At 46.5% G+C, this 15,871-nt stretch overlaps 1 protein-coding gene across 2 annotated transcripts; it reads left to right on the top strand.

Moving 5' to 3' along the window:
• Positions 1–5,869: 5,869 nt before the first annotated feature.
• On the top strand, positions 5,870–15,281 carry LOC144152121 (uncharacterized). Of its 2 annotated transcripts, XM_077683332.1 has the most exons (5): positions 5,870–6,174; positions 8,890–9,041; positions 11,307–11,374; positions 12,452–12,535; positions 15,010–15,281. In XM_077683332.1, exons 1-5 carry the CDS (start codon positions 6,058–6,060, stop codon positions 15,138–15,140), a joined length of 552 nt encoding a protein of 183 aa, XP_077539458.1. In that variant the 5' UTR covers positions 5,870–6,057; the 3' UTR covers positions 15,141–15,281. The 2 variants fall into 2 exon arrangements, with proteins under 2 accessions (XP_077539458.1, XP_077539459.1); XM_077683333.1 differs by lacking the exon at positions 12,452–12,535.
• The last annotated feature ends 590 nt before the right edge of the window (positions 15,282–15,871 follow it).

The raw sequence follows: 15,871 nt of genomic DNA, 5'->3' as shown, positions 1-15,871 counted from the left end.
ACCTCGCACTGATCCGAGTAGCGGGAATTCAGCGGAAAGGTGGTAGCCCGCGGCGTTGACCGAATGACTGGCCTTCCGCGGTATCTCGCCGCTCCTTCCGGACACGTTTTCCCGCCGCCTACCACAGGGAACTCCCGCAGTGCGTGCAATACGGCTTTTCGAACACGAACGCCCGGAAAGAAATGTCGTTGATTGGCGGGAAATTCAATCGGCAGCATACAAATGTGTGCAGAACAAAGGTGGGAAAAAATTAGCGCCAGCAAACATTTTCCCCCATCCGAGCCGAAACAAGAAACGCTTTCACAGAGAATACTTGTTAAGTGTCCTTCAAGAGTTTTTAGATAAGGTTAAAAACACCAACAGCACGGGTCATGTGTTCTCGAACCCAGGTAGTCGGCGGAATTGAAAAAGTCTGTGCACTTATCTATTAGGCTACGAGGCGTGATGTCGTATTTGATAAAGCTGTAGTTTTAAAAGCAGTAAAGTGCGACCGTCTTACTTGAAATGATGTGTGTTCATCAACTCGTGCTCACACACGGAGCAAAAAATTAACAAATCAGTGGGATATCGACCTTATGGTTAGCCAAGCAGCATTTGATGAAATGCCGCAGCGTTTGGCCATAGACTACATTTAGGGAGAAATGCACGCAATGGGTTAAATAGAATTGACAACCAGAAACTGACATTTTTTTTTAATTTTGTAAGGCTGCGATACTTTTTAATGGGTAAGTTTTGTGGGGATTTTGTTTGTTTTATTGCCATTGCGCGCTTGAAGAAAAGTAGGTATGAGCACTGTTATTTGAAAGTTTGATGATGTGTTAGAAAACCACTTTGCTAATTTGAGTCGAAACCTAAGCGACTGCTCACAAAACACGAGCGAGATTTGCAGGAAACCTAATTTTTTTCTGTTAGCCATGGTCATGGGTTGTGCTTAAAGATTAACCAGGAAAAAATCTAATGACAATGACGTACCCATGCACCGACTTCTACCTCGTTGAATCGCTTTCGCAGCAATGAGCCGCGTAGGCGCTCTTATTCTAGTTCAGCTGATAATTTGAATAACGTCCACGGTAACTGTTAAACAACAGCAGCATCGAACAGCTCGCGTCTATCCAATCTCACAAGACAACTAAAAAACCGCGACAACTCCCATCATTCAAGTATAACTCAGTGTTCCACCACAGCTCAGAAAAAATATTGCTGAGGACATCTATGTTTAGGCGTTAGGACATGCGAGACCCAAAATTGGTACTTGGTCGTCGAAGGAGGTTTTGGAACAGAGGTGCTGCATTCACCTTCCGTGCTCTCCTAGGACTGCAGCAAAGTTTTCTTACGCCGTGGCACACGAAATTAATTACTCATCTGCGTAAGCAGCGACAAGGGGAGAACGAACCCCACTGGCGATGCATTGTGCGCTAAAATCCCTTGTCCTATTTTTCTTCTCCGCCCCACTATTAATGTCGGTGAACTTACCGGCACGCATCTTCGATTCCGCGCTCCAGTTGTCCGTTTGGCCGATTTCAGCCTCAGGGGGCGCTCGCTTCTGGCGGCCGGCGTCGTCGTTTGCGGCTGGAGGTGATGACGTCGATTCCGTCTACATGAAAAGCACAGCTTAGGAACACGGCCACTGCGTACGCCTGGTGCTCATGGAAAATCGCCCAGGCAGCCTGATGAGAGTACTGCATTAATTATGAGCCTTGCTTTACATAAAGATTTGGCGGCAGCATTAATAAAGGCTGTATTGCCGACCGACGGTACTATAAGCACTCCACTGTATCGACGTCCACCGGCGTTTCAAAAAAAAAAAAAAAAAATGCCGCGTCTAGCACTACACCGCTCTACCTAACGTAAAGTAAGGTAACCTAAGCTAGCCTAAACTGATATAAAATGACCTTTCGGACACAAAACAATCATTTCAACACCAAAAACTAACCTAAGCCATGAGAATTATAATTCAGTTAAAGGTGAAAGAAAAATAACACAACCGGAAGCCGGTTTCGAACCAGAGTCCTTGGCAACAAGAAGCTATGACGAAACCTCTACACCACAACGATAGACACTAAGTGTAGTGCTAGCCTAGTCCTGAGTATTCGAATGTCTTCGGACCGCAATCTAGCCATGCCTGCAATACTGAGCTATAGATCGGCGTCGGACGGCACTCTATACACTACGACCATGAAAGCGGTTAGTCATGTGCCCAATTAACCAACGTATGTGCGCGTACACGTGCCCAGCTCACATCTAGCGCGCCAACATGTCGCGAATGCATGCTGCCGTCAAGCGAGAAAAAACACTTGTGACCTGTGAATACGTACGAAGTGACGACCTCCAAGTTGGATTCAAAGCTAACGATAAATGGTCCCTACAAACTTTTGCCCTGAAAGCGAGCCCGGACAATCTTCCGAGTGTGATGCAGCCTACTACGCCACGGGCTGACGTAGATCCATGCGGTTATGCTCATTGAAAAAAATTGGCTGGCGATTACGATACTCCCTAGTGCGATATTTGGGCGCAGCAGCAGTGGGCTGAGGCAGCACTCGCTCGTGGGTTCTCTCGACGGCAGCGATGATGAGCCTCTGCGTCGGCGGCGCGAAGTGCGTCTCCGGAAGGGACCGCGACTCGAGTAGGCAGGGAACGCACACCATCGTCACGTTTTCGCCAGCGTCGCGCAGACGAGCGCCTCGTGCGGGCACACCATACTGCCCCCCTCCCCCCCGCACACTTCCGGAGAGCACTGGCTCGCGCCGCCACGGAGAACCGCCCTCCCCTCCCAATTTCGCGACACTCTCCTCCTTTGCTTTCTTTCAGTCGACGGCCTTCCCATCGTTCACTCGGTAACGACGACGGCGACGCGGCTCAGCCCAGAGATTGGCGAAAAAGGGCCGACACCTAAAATGATATTGCGAGGTTGATATTTCACACGGTGCGTCCTGAAGTTTTCGCTGTAATAGGATGAAAAAAAAAATTGGGAGCCTGGGCTTGGGAAATCTGCATAGGCGCGGTGAGGATGAGGCAGATGGCCTTTAATTCCACTTAGTAAGGCATTGACATTACAATTTCGATCAATCCCGTCTGGGGGCATGGGCCACGTATTTGTGGGGAAGGGCCATGGAACAAGCGGAGGGATGATTTCTCGGCAATTCCAGCATTTCGTTGCCGCTAAATCGACAAGCTCTGGCGAATATTTTTGTACTTTTGTTGATTTTAAAACAGGCCATAAAACATAGACAGAAAACCTACACTTGCACGTTGTTGGGGGAGAACTCGTGTCCATTTTGTCATCTACACACGAACTCAAAGCGCTCAAAATGTTGCTTCCGGTCTGATGACACCGTAAATGGAGGTATAATGATCGCTTTCCGCTTTCCCCTTTCCTACAAATCCCCATACAAACCAAACTCTCTATGTAGCAGCGTCCAAACGCACAAAATAAAAAAAAAACAATGTTTTTAGTGCTTAGCATTTATTGCATGCCTTGTTGTTAAACCTTTTATTCAAAAGGGAAGGCCGGAGGCCTCGTGGGGGAGTTGGGAGGGACGGATTCATAGTTGAAAGGGGTTCGTCATCAGTTCGTGGTTGCCGGGAGGCGGCGTAAGTTCTTTCCCAGGACGGTTGTACAGCATTGAATTGTCTATTCACTGCTGTAGGCCATCGCTATATAACTCGCTCTAGACCGCACTTAGGGGCGAAGTGTATGATAAGGTTAATGGTGTGGTCATCTAATATGAGGGGATCGATATGGGTGGAGTGATCTGGGTTTGGGGAAGTGAAATTCCGGTACCGAAAAAATTTGAGGCATATACAGACCAGCTGGTGCAACCCAGCCTTGAAGGATTGCTGGCAGTATGGACATTTTGGGTTGATGTGGGGTGTTGATGTTGATTATAAGGTTTAACGCGCCGATGCAGCGCAGGCGATGAGGCGCGCCGTAGTGGAGGGCTCCGGATTAATTTTGACCACCTGGGAATCTTTAACGTGCGCCAATATCTCGAACACACGGGCGTTTTTGCTTTTCGCCTCCATCAGAAAAGCGGCCTCCGCGGCCGAGAATCGAACCCTCGTCTTTGTGCTTAGCAGCACAACGCCTTATCCACTGAGCCACCGCAGCGGGTGGGTTGATGGGAGGGGGGGGGGTACCATGTACTTTACATGACATGTACTATAGAATTTGTTAATAACTATTTCTTGTGTTCTTGTAAGAGAAGGTTGGTTGGAAACGTGACCTCTCGGAGTAAGTTGCTTGAGTCGGAGTTTCTTGTCGTGTTTGTACCGGTGTAGGCGGATGGCGGGGGGTACGCTGGTACTTTCGGTCGTGTCCAAGCATTCAGGAAGGTCTGAAGGCTGGGCGACGGCGGAGTCAGCGCAGGAGAGGAAAGAGCAAGTCTCCTGCAACGCTTCCTGGGCTGCCTGATTCCCGGGCGCCGCCGAATCATGGCCAGGAGTCCAGTCTATGCGGACTCGACTGCCATAGAGCTGTAGGGCCATTGCTTGCCTGAAGGGTGCGTTGAAAATGCTCATCGAAGTTCTTGAAATGCTTCGTAGGAGTCGGTTAATATTCTGGTATTTTTTTGGTGTGGGTTAATGGAGGTCGTACATAAGGTAGTCAAGAGCGTGGGTAATGGCGAGTATTTCTGCTTTCATGGGTGTGACAGTAATTTTGGCGTTCCGGGTGTCCAAATGGTTCTGTAACCTGGGAAAACCAAGGCAGTTCCAACATTTCGTGTCGTCAAGCTGGCATCGGTATAAATGTCGATTTCGTCGGATTGTTTTGTGATCAATAGCCCGTGACAACGGTTCTGTCTTGGGGCAGCCGTTGTTCGGACGATTGGGTGGGTTGTAGATAGTTCGGTCAGGAGAGGTCGTTGCCACGGAGGACCCCCAGCAGGGCTTGGGGGGTATCACTACCCCACAGCCAGGACCGTGTAACGCCCTGCATTACAACAAAAATACAGACTTGGTGAAAAAAAAAACCTGTAATCATTAAAAGAGCTTAAATGGAGATAATTGGTCGAACAGAATTAAAAAAGAGCAAAGAATAAGAAAAATAGAAAAAATAAAATTTTCACAAAATGATCTGACGAAATAAAAAAAAAATATGCATCTTATTTCCCCCGAAACCCAAGAATAAACAAACAAACAAAAAGAAACAGGCGCAGCTTGCACGAGTGGTGCAAGGCTGGAGAAACAGCAGAGCTAGGGGTGGACCTAGCTTGTCCCCACACTGACAGAAGATACCAGGAAAGAGGGAGCAGCCGGACCCCAGCAGTGCAAAGCCGTTTTTTGTGGCGCTGCGAAGCAAAGACCATTAAAATATGCACAGGGTTTTAATCAGGAGAAATCGTAGTCATCCCTTTGGTCGTCGTCTTCCGACGACACAGCCGCGTAGGGAAAATCCTCTTGTAGCGCGTCCTCTTGCTTACGTTAATCCTTACCCCTGAATGTAAGGCCAGACCTCAAGCTTTGAGGTGTAACATCGCCAACCGATGGCGGGTGGAAAAGCGCTTGTACTCATTGTACTTCAAGTTACGGCCATTTGTACGATGACCTTGCGTGTCGTAGCCAACCAGCCTGTGTTAGTTGCAAAATTTTATTTCGTTGATTTTATTTTAGTCAACACAACTGCACCATCTGCTTGTCAGAACCTGAGTGCAACAGTTGGCGCTTATGGAGTTCGCGGATGAACGAGAACCTTTCAAAAATGACATTCATTGCTTTTCACCTCTACCAAAGTTCAATTTGACGGCTGTCGGAAAATTTTCTGACCTGTCATAACAATCGCAATGGGGGAATGTTCTCTCTCTCAGCCGCAGGGAAGTGGTCAAACAATGTGTTCAGCAGTAAACATTTTTGTTATAAGCGTCCGGGAACACAACTGTCGGGAGGGATCATTTTTCATGTGCTTTCATGGGACGGTCTGGTAACTGCACAAAGCCCAGCCATTCGATCCTTGCCCCACTCTCAGGTTCCGTCGCTCTTGGAGTGAGAATTCGCGCTCTAAAATCTAAAAACGGGCTTGGGGAGTGTTCTCGCAAACAAAAATATATCTAGACCAACAAAATGATCTGCCGTCTAGTCTTATTCATAATTGCATTCCAAGTTGCCTATTTTATTGGGGCCGCTTTAGGAGCCCGGGGACCAAAAGAGCTTCAGCGTGACGTGCCTGACGGTTTCAAGGTAACCGATTTTGTTCTGTAATCTGAGAGTATGCTAGTTAGACACTTTAACAATGCAAGTGCCATTTTTAAATAAATCAATTTACCTCCTGAAAAAACAGACAAACAAAAAAAACCCGTATTTAAAACACCGGATGATTTGTTGTGTTTGGGTGAAATGCAAAGCTTGAGTGAACAACATTTTTCCTGGTTAACACCGTTGCAAATGTAGAAATTTGAACGCTGACGTTCAGTTTTTAACTTATAACCATCCCAACGGGCCAGAAAGTATGACGTTCACGTGCTGAGCAAGAAGTGACGCTTTCTATTCTCGCCCACGGTGGCTGTATCTAAAACGAAGAAAACAAAATAGCCATGTATGCAAGACACAGTACGCACTCCCTTTGTCAAAATTTTCTAGGCCAATCATAAGCCTTATCGACCACAAAGAATACAAAGAATAAGCTTTACCTTTAAATCTGAGGAAAATATTTTATGGCAGTAAAAAACAAAGGTGTTTTCCCGTGCTTTCCAGCATAAAACGTTTCAGCCCCTCTCGGGACTTAAAGGGGCCCTGAAAGGCATTTTGAGCACACTAAATGAACTAGCGCAACCGTTAGACTGGGTCGTCAACGTCCTCTGTGCCAAGTATTACTCTTTTACGCGCAGCGGAAAGCTCACACTTTTGTTGCAAAGTTTGTCGTTTTTTTCTCACCCTTCCCTTCGTGTTTTTGGACGCCGCCATCTTCACATGTCTACATCATCGATTCCCAGATGTTCGTCATGAGCTAGACATCCTGCTATTGGGCGGCTTTTTCACGCACTTCCGGCAAAGAGATGAGTCGTCTGCTCAGCGTCGGCTTGCCGGCTGATCTGCCAGCGGAGTGCCGGAGTGCTTGGACATTTTACGACAAAAGAAACAAGTGTAAAACAAACGCTTAACCGTTTGTATTGAATGCAACACGGCCATAACACGACATGAATATTCTGTTACCTGAGTACGTTCCATAGAGAAAGCATTGAAGCCCCGTGGCACTTCTTTCGTGCAATCGCAGAGAACGCCCTGAGCCGAATGCCCGGGTTTGACGCATACATTTTATTCAACTTCAAAACAATCCCGAGATGCGTTTCTAACGAACACAACGTCAGAACATGCGTTGAAAGTCTGAACCACGATTGACAGAGGATGGGTTGCCTCCTGCCCGTCGTAAATTCGGTACTCACCTCGCGCGCGCTTTGCGGGGACGAACAGCAAGTCACTTAAATCTGGCGCACAAGCCGATGGCTTTTAGCCACGCACACTGCACATACCCCATGCGAGGTTGAGTCGTACGTCGCTCGAGAAAGATAATCCAGACCATGGGAAGCACTATCCACCCGCAGAAGCACAACGTCGCATTTCATCGCGAAACAAAGGCGTCCACAACACACACACCATCGCCTCCTGTAATGCCAAACGCATCTCGCACTTTCCAATGGGAGTGAGTGGTACGCCAGCAGTACCCACATGTCGCGAGGTGGGGCCCCAAGCTGAACCGGGATCACGCAACCGTAACTGACTTCTGGAGTGGTTTGTGCCTTGTTGCCAAGGCAACCGATGTTTGAGATTGTCAAAGAAATGGCGCTTGCTCCAGCGCTAGAAAGCTCAGAGCCGCGACGGAGCATGTTTTGCCAACGTTGCCGCTCTCCACCACGCGTCGCCCCAAGCTGAACTGGTCACATGATTGAAGCGTTTTGTGCACGGGTTCTGTATCGGTTTAATATGACTTTTTCACATGCCGCCGGGAGGAATTACCACCGCCGCAAAATAAGACCCGGCACCAGCGGGGCCACATCTGATACGGCGCTTTTTGGATAAACAGTGCGCGGTGCATCAAGGGAACGAGCGCACGACCCTCCCCGTGCGGCTGCGAGTTCGCCGCCGATAAAAAGTCATTTGCCACCAGCAAAAAGAACGTTTTTCACCAAAGAACGTTTTTCACCACCACCACCAGCAACGTACACCGCGAAAGGGCAAGGCCAGGCCGCCGCATACATGCGGCCAGATTTTTCGTTCGCTTTTCCAGCCTTGAGCGGAGTGCGGGATTCATGGTGTCAACAAAGCTTGCCCGTAGCAGACGACAGTCTGAGCAGCGGAATAGCGGAAGTACGTCACCGCTGCGGAGCGCAGCATCATGGGAGGCAAGGCTCGCGCGCCGTCAACAGCGGAGAGTAAGTCGAAAGGAGGAGGAAACGCGGAGCGACGATAATGCGCGGTTTTTGATTTGCGATTTCTCAGCTAATACTCATCGCTTTAACAAAATTCTTGCGGGAGGAGATTGAAAATACATTGCTTTATTTGGGTACATGTACATCCATTCATCGGCGGAAGGTATTTCAGGACCCCTTTAAGGTTGTACATTAAATTTTCTGCAGCCTGCGCACTTTCAGCTTAGACTAGAAAGTTATGACAAAGACTGTACATGTTCCTACGTGAGATTCTCTTAATTAGTGCGCAGAAAGTGGCTGTGGACTCGCCACTGCTGAATTTGTTTTTTTCTTATATTTTCTTTATTTCTTTGGAGTTTGCAGTAAAATTTCTGTTACTGTTATTGTGACGAATCAGTCTCTTTAATGAACCAAACTTATTTTGTCTTCATATCCCCTTTAGGACACTATGAATCTCGCAAAACTCCTTTACCTCAGTTTTCGGGGGAAAAAGGCTTGACTGGCTGCGAACCTAGGTTGGTCTATGCAGGCAATCGCAGCTTTTGAACATCCTATTGCCATCGCGGACACCGACAACGACTCCATCCTTGAGTGCCTATCCGCTCACCGACAAGATTTCAATTCGGAAGCAAAGACCGTGACGTACGTGTGGTCACTCGTAGGAGAAAACGGGAAGGAACGGTAAGATGCAGCAGCGATTTCGGAAGTTTTAGAGAGGCCAATGCTTTACATTCTTTCCTGTATATCTCGAGCTCATGTTTTATTTTCGTTAATGTTTATCACGAAGAACATTTGTTGATTTGAACACAATTCGTTGCGATCACTATAATGGCCACGAAAATAATTTCCTCTGAAGAGTGATTTTCCCTTTAGAGATTCAATTGACTATTTGGCATTCGGTAAACTTTTCTTACACAATTAAAGACTATTTCCTAATAAGCGCCTGGGACAGGAGGCGTAGCTAATATCCGGCTTCACCCTCAGCTGCCCACCGTCGCGATAGGATAAGCACGCTTACCCACCCTAAAACCACACTGCTTCGGATCGCTATTGACAATTGACAATCCTTGTTCATAAAGCAACCCTTAGTTACCTCCTGGCCCACAGTAACCAAAAATTTTGACAAGAAAACACAATGATTGGTTGAAATATTGCAAATTTGGTGAAATGATCCTTGCCACACAATCGCGGAACTTTCAATTCTTCTCTGGAATTACACACCACTGAGCAGCAGAATTTAATGTATTTTAAGCCAACTACGGTCAGTGCCATCCCCCGGTACTTTCCAGCATTTATAAATTTTTTTCTTTAGTGTGGTTTAGGAACCCGAACCTCAGCAATTTTCGGCAGCATCGCCGGCTATTCATTTTCTTCGAGATTTTTTTTCACAAAATAGGAGTTCTCTGCTTCAATTGTTAAATGCGTATCAAGAAGATTAGTTAACCGCCAATAACTATTACATTTGTGATACCCACTGTAGTTAATTTAGGTACGTTTAAATAGTCGGAATATGTCACACTGCATTTTTCGAGGTAACTTTTTTTCAAGCCGGAAATCTATTAGACCATGCTCAGATAACCTATTTCGTTGATGTTACAGATGAAACAGGGGTGACTTATACGTTACTTTCCTGACCAGTTCCGATGGCGCCTCGAAGATTTGTGTGTGCTATCGGCGGTATCCGACCAAAACCACTGCCAAAAGCCATAATTGGGTTATTTAGTAAAGCCTCTAGTTCCGTCCGATCTCGCAACCAAAGTGCCAAGATAAAGTATTAGCCCTATTACGCCACTGTTGAGGTAGCCTTGCGCGATTCCTTTAAGTTTTAAAATATTTCGTTTTAGGGGCGAAGCCCCTTAGCGGCTCGGGCTGTCGACATCTCATGTCGTCGTCGTCTCATGTCATCGTAGCATCATGTAGTCACGGTGCTAAAACACCGGGATACTCGTTTTCCAACGCCTCGCACTAGAACGTAGCGCGTACTAAAATGACACACCGGAACACTTGTTTACCAACGCCTTGCGCTAGAACGCTTCGAGCTTCAAAGACAAGAGACTGACAGAAAGGCTGTATACCTCTACCCCCCAACGGTTTCATCTCCGTGGGCAAAAATGCCAAGACGCCAAGAATACACTTATATACTGCATGCTTCACTCCTCCTCAAATTTCACGTTAGTGGAGATTGCCCGAGATTTCTTATTTTAAATATCGAGATCTGCATTGGCGGGAAGCGCGAATTAACATAAGGACAGAGAAGAGAACAACAAAATAGACAATACGAAGCGCTTTTTGTTGTTCTCTTCTCTGTCGTCGTGTTAATTCGCGCTTCCCGCCAATATTACCAACTCGTCCAAGCTTCCGCTCTTGCGGAAGCTTGGACGAGTTGGTCAAGATCAAGATCTGGTTTGTTTTCTGTTATAGCTGCGAAAAAGGAGGTTTGTATGCGTGGATAGTGGATGGGGGAAGAAGGCAACGTGAACCACGTCGTTAACATCTCGCTGTGCCAGTTATGTTTCCCGCAGCACCACCGCCAATCACTGCGCCTAAAGTATTTGGCCGTTTTGCCACCTAGCTGTGGCAGAGATAACCCGATTAATGGTTTCTTCTTCTGCGTGAGTCCTCATTCGCTGGGCTATCGGATTCCGCGATGTAAGTTGAGGCTTCCAGCAACAAAATTGACTAGCGGGATTTTAAAAACAGGTTTCATCACATGCGAGTCAGCATCACTGACGGCAGTTAGCGTTACTGGATTGAGTAATGGCAGTTTCCGCATGCGCTAAGTAACCATCGTCACAATCTGCTTTACACTGCTAATTGTATACTCATTACATTACATTACGTTATTCTGAAGATTCTGCTGTACTGGAGTAACAACCATGTGCGACTTTCCAAGCCTCAGAAAATTTTGGCGCTGGGGAACATTTCACAACAGGATTATTTTCCCAGGCAGCTGATACCAGTGCACATCACTGAAGGCGACACACCGGATACCATTAGGTTCACTGTTGGCCCAGGTAAGCCCCTATATATAATCAAGCTTTTTAGGAATCTCTTCTATGTACGGAAATTTATCTCGCCGAATGTATAAGGCGCATAAATTGATGGGCATTGATGAAGAGAAGGAATTCAGGAGGAATACACTATTTTATGGAGCTTACTTTGATATTCTTAAAGCGTTAAACGCAAAAATGTCAGTTAAAGAAAAAGCCAGCGCAAGTAACCAGTAAGAAACGACCCATTCAACGTATCGCGTATGCACAGTTTCTGATTCGAATATTTCTGTGTCAAACATTGTTACGTATAGCTTCGACATTGGGAGTTGAGCTCAATTTTAAAAGTGTAGCAGCCGCCTTATGGCCACCATGCGAGCGGGAAAAATGAACATCCCGTCCACATACGCACAACATTGCCTTTCCCTTGCCTTCGTACAGCTCACGTTGCACATTGAGGACAGAGATTGGTGGGAAGCATAAAAGAAGCCCATACAAAAGCCTGAAAATGTGTTACATTTTCATGGGTAAAACCTTCTGGGTGAAATGGCATGCATAAGTAAAACCAAGCGCAGATCAAGATCTCTCTGTTTCGCACGGAGGGTAGGGAACGCCTCGTAATATACAGGGATATTACTGCCCACTGACGACTCGGCCGCACCAGGCACCCGGTTTCACATCGTACAGTCATGGGCAATTCAAATACGAACCGCGGAGCGGACGATCGAAGGTACCGGTGCTGTCACCTGGCAGCGGCCGTCGAAAACGCACGGACATGCGCAGTTGAGATGGCGGGAACGAGGCAGCGTGTCCCACAGCGATATGTTGCCCTCTGCTCGCTCGCATGCTTGCCTTCTCGCATTGTCTTGGGCATCGAAATGGATGCCCAAGGAATAGTTTTAAAACTAAGTTTGATGTTTACTTGCAACCGCATTTCTCTCGTTAGGCTGATACGAATATGTCGAAACCAAAAGTATAAACTTCATCAATTTAGGATTACATAAAAACCTGACATACAAATGTCTTAAACCGTCATGTAGCCGCCCATTTCACCCAGAGGAGAAAATAACCACAGTGGTTTCTTTTACTGTTCTTTTTCAGACAACACTACCAGTTACGTTGGCCGCTTCCACTACACAGACTACAAGGATTGCGCCGTTCTTGAGATGCCCCTCCTTGGAGATCGTAAAAAACTTCGCAATATTTCTTGCCACAACATTACATTTACAAATTCGTGAACACTTTTCAACCAACACGTTCTACTGGAGCAGTCGGAACGACAAAAAACGACTATGACTCTCTTTTCCCGCGCAGAAGCATGGAAAATGGGAATTGCCCAACGGCTGGGAGCAGTAACGCGCTGCTGTAATCCAGCGTGGGAGAAGTCCGGGGTGTCAATGTTCTGCAGTAACTACTGCACCTATGTCGTACAGTTCGTTTTATGGAATCATGGGGCCGGGGGTGTTTCGAACCCCTGTAACCGGAGCCAGGAAGGAGTCCATAATGCGAGCTGGTTGACAGGCTTGATGAGCCCTTTTAACCAAATTACTAGGTGGCTAGGGTGCAGAGCTACGGTGAGTTCCGCAGAACGGGCTCCGCAATTGACTACTACACCCACGTTGTACAGACGCACATATGGTTTCCATGGGGCCGGGGAGTGTCGCGAACCCCTTTACACGGAAGTGGGGAAGGGGCCCATTGTGTGTTCTCGTCGGCGGCTGAGGAAAGTGATGAGCCCATGTAAACCAGTCGCCTGGGGACAAGGGTGTAGAGTCAAGGGGAGTCCTGCAGAACTGCTCCCTGGGTGGCCCTTACCTCCCCGAGGTTCCCACTGTAAACGGCGAATCCTCCGGAAGGGGGTGAAGTTAGGCTAATAAAGGTCACCCAAAAGAGTGGAGAGCAGATAGTATGATTTGACCGCGTATCCTTCAGGTTCTAACACAAATGGCAAAACCTATTCTCCACCATACACCTTTCCGTCGCTAAGTAGGAGATGTCACCTTCACCATGTCGGAACTGTTGCGTGCAAGAGGGTAACTATTTTTTAATCCATTCGCAGTTTCTTTTTTTCTGCAAAGGCATTCCACCGTTGGCAAAGGCTACGTGTCAGCGGTTTAAATAAAAAGTGCGTCAAAGGATGAAACGTTGAATCATTGGGAGGCATGCGCGTCCCTTGTTTTATTTACCCTTATAAAGCACAACAAAAATGTGCTGAGTTGTCGGCGCTATTTAGTAAATAACAGATTATTTTACAATTGTACTGGTTTCCAGTTTTCTTGGCATTGTACATATTGACGCTAGAGTTTCTACGAAACTGGACTGCAGACATGCAGAATTTCAACGTACGCGACACTTTTTTTATCATAAACGTAAAGAACACACGTCAATAACTGATTTTTTCCCAGTGTTTATTCGTGGACATGTCCAGCTGAGATTGGTACCACATCGTCTACACACCAAGCCATACACGAACCGCTTAAATACGCCTAGAAGTAGTCTGGAGCAATTAACAGCACCACAACCCCAATTGTTTAGTCGTCTAAGTCAGGCTGTTTTAAGCGTGTGTACTGGTACTGGAACCTTGTTTCAGCCTGTGTTAGACTGCAGGATGGTCTTAAAACACGGACGAAGTAGAAGACAACAGCAGCACTTGTTGTTGCGTTCTAATTTGTCCAAGTTTTCAGCCCTGTTTTTCAAGCGATAATGGGTGCCCAACTACCCCACGTAAAGCTTTCGTCCAATTTCTTGGGATTTAATTTCGCGATGTTCTAGCTTACGTTTCCACATAGGCTTATGAAGCGATTAGGTGAGGTATCTGAGTATTTCCTTTATTCCTCATTGGGTCTAACGTCTCACGATACACAAACAATGCTAAGCGCTCACTCAAAACGCCGAGGTTCATTATTTAGGCTCATATTTTTTTAGGGTGGTGAAGTGTCTGTAGTAGGCGAAGGTGAAGCCGTTGACACTCCATAAGGTATTTCTACGCCAGATTCAGTTGTTTATGTGTGCAATCTAAAACTTTTGCTTCTTTCTTTTGTTCTTCTGCACGCGTACTCACAGTTCTACTGGGTTTTTACGTCATTTACTAGAAGAGGGAAAGGGGACGAAAGCCTAACCCCAGAGAAGAGCCAGAAAGACAACAATAACTTCGAGTAAAGTTGCCTGAAACGATGTGCGGGTGTGCATACGTAGGTGCGAAGCGATAATGAAGGAAAAATTGTTCATGTATTCATATAGGTTCCAAATATCTACTCAAAAAAGAACAAACATTTTGAAGGCTGACAAAGCGAATAAGTAGTGAACGCTAGGTCTTGCATAGCTTGCATCATTGCCTTTCGCTCTTTTCGCGAGCGTGAGAGCGAGTCCGTGGGAGTGGTGAGAGCGAGTGGTGAGAGCGAGAGGTGAGTGTGAGTGAGTGAGTGCGCGAGGAAGAATATTTTTTGAGTGAAGTGAGTAGCATCCAGTTTTACCGAGGTATGTATATGTGTGTTCACTTTTTGCCGCCAGCACGATATCTCAATTATCTTACTTTTTCAACTCTTTTTCTCTTCATGTTCTCCTGACCAAAAACTATCGAAAACAAGAAAGAACCACAACTGGGTAATCTGCGTTGTGGAATGCGGACGTCTGTTTTTCTTGTTAATTTTTCTTTTCAGAATGCACGCTTTGGGTACAGGATTTTGTCAAGGACTTAATTCCAGACGAATGCGTCATCCAGTACAACGACATCTGCGGCGATGGCTACCCAATTTACGCACAGGATATGTGCAAAGACGCCTACAAATGAGCTCTCAACATCAAAAGTGCAGCGCTAAACGACGCGGAGTTTACTAAGAGCAATAACCAAAGAAATATTTCTTATGTTGGAATTGCTTGCTTAATCACAACGTTGATGTCAGAGTTAAGTTAGCGTTTATTTGGGTTTTAATTAAAACATGTGCAACTCCATGGCATATTTTCAGCTTATTTTCAGCAGCGGCAGAGAAAGCAGGTCCACGGTTGGGCGTCAGCTTTTAAAAACAGTGAAGAACGTAGTGTGGTTTCTGGAATGTGGCAACCTTTAACCAAAAAAAAAAATGTTAGCTAACAGAATCACGGTCTTTACAGGAAGGATCACCAAAAGAAAGGCTATCCCGAAACAACTTTTCCTGCAGAGCCCATGTCTGCGCTTACCAAACAACCGTCCCCTACCCATAAGAAGCAAAATGAACAACGGAATAAACGGGAAAAAATTGGTTCTTCGCAGTGGCACATGAAACAAATTTGGTACGTGTCATGTTCAGATTTAAGGGAAGGGACGTAGGACAAGAGAAGAATACACACACACACACACACACACACACACACACACACACACACACACACACACACACACACACACACACACACACACACACACACACACACACACACACACACACACACACACACACACACACACACACACACACACACACACACACACACACACACACACACACACACACACACACACACACACACACACACACACACACA

The sequence above is a fragment of the Haemaphysalis longicornis genome, unplaced genomic scaffold (assembly GCF_048455015.1).
Source record: "Haemaphysalis longicornis isolate Haplotype H1 unplaced genomic scaffold, Haemaphysalis longicornis Haplotype H1 scaffold_9, whole genome shotgun sequence".
NCBI lineage: Eukaryota > Metazoa > Arthropoda > Arachnida > Ixodida > Ixodidae > Haemaphysalis > Haemaphysalis longicornis.
Note: the sequence above shows the minus strand (reverse complement) of the source record. Positions and strands in the feature narration are given on the sequence as shown.

Bases quoted from the DNA above. Each gene is read 5' to 3' on its own strand.
- LOC144152121 (XM_077683332.1), top strand. From the start codon at position 6,058: ATGATCTGCCGTCTAGTCTTATTCATAATTGCATTCCAAGTTGCCTAT. The intron at 6,175-8,889 runs GTAACCGATTTT...TGGTCTATGCAG, and splicing joins ACGTGCCTGACGGTTTCAAG to GCAATCGCAGCTTTTGAACA. The intron at 9,042-11,306 runs GTAAGATGCAGC...TTATTTTCCCAG, and splicing joins GGAGAAAACGGGAAGGAACG to GCAGCTGATACCAGTGCACA.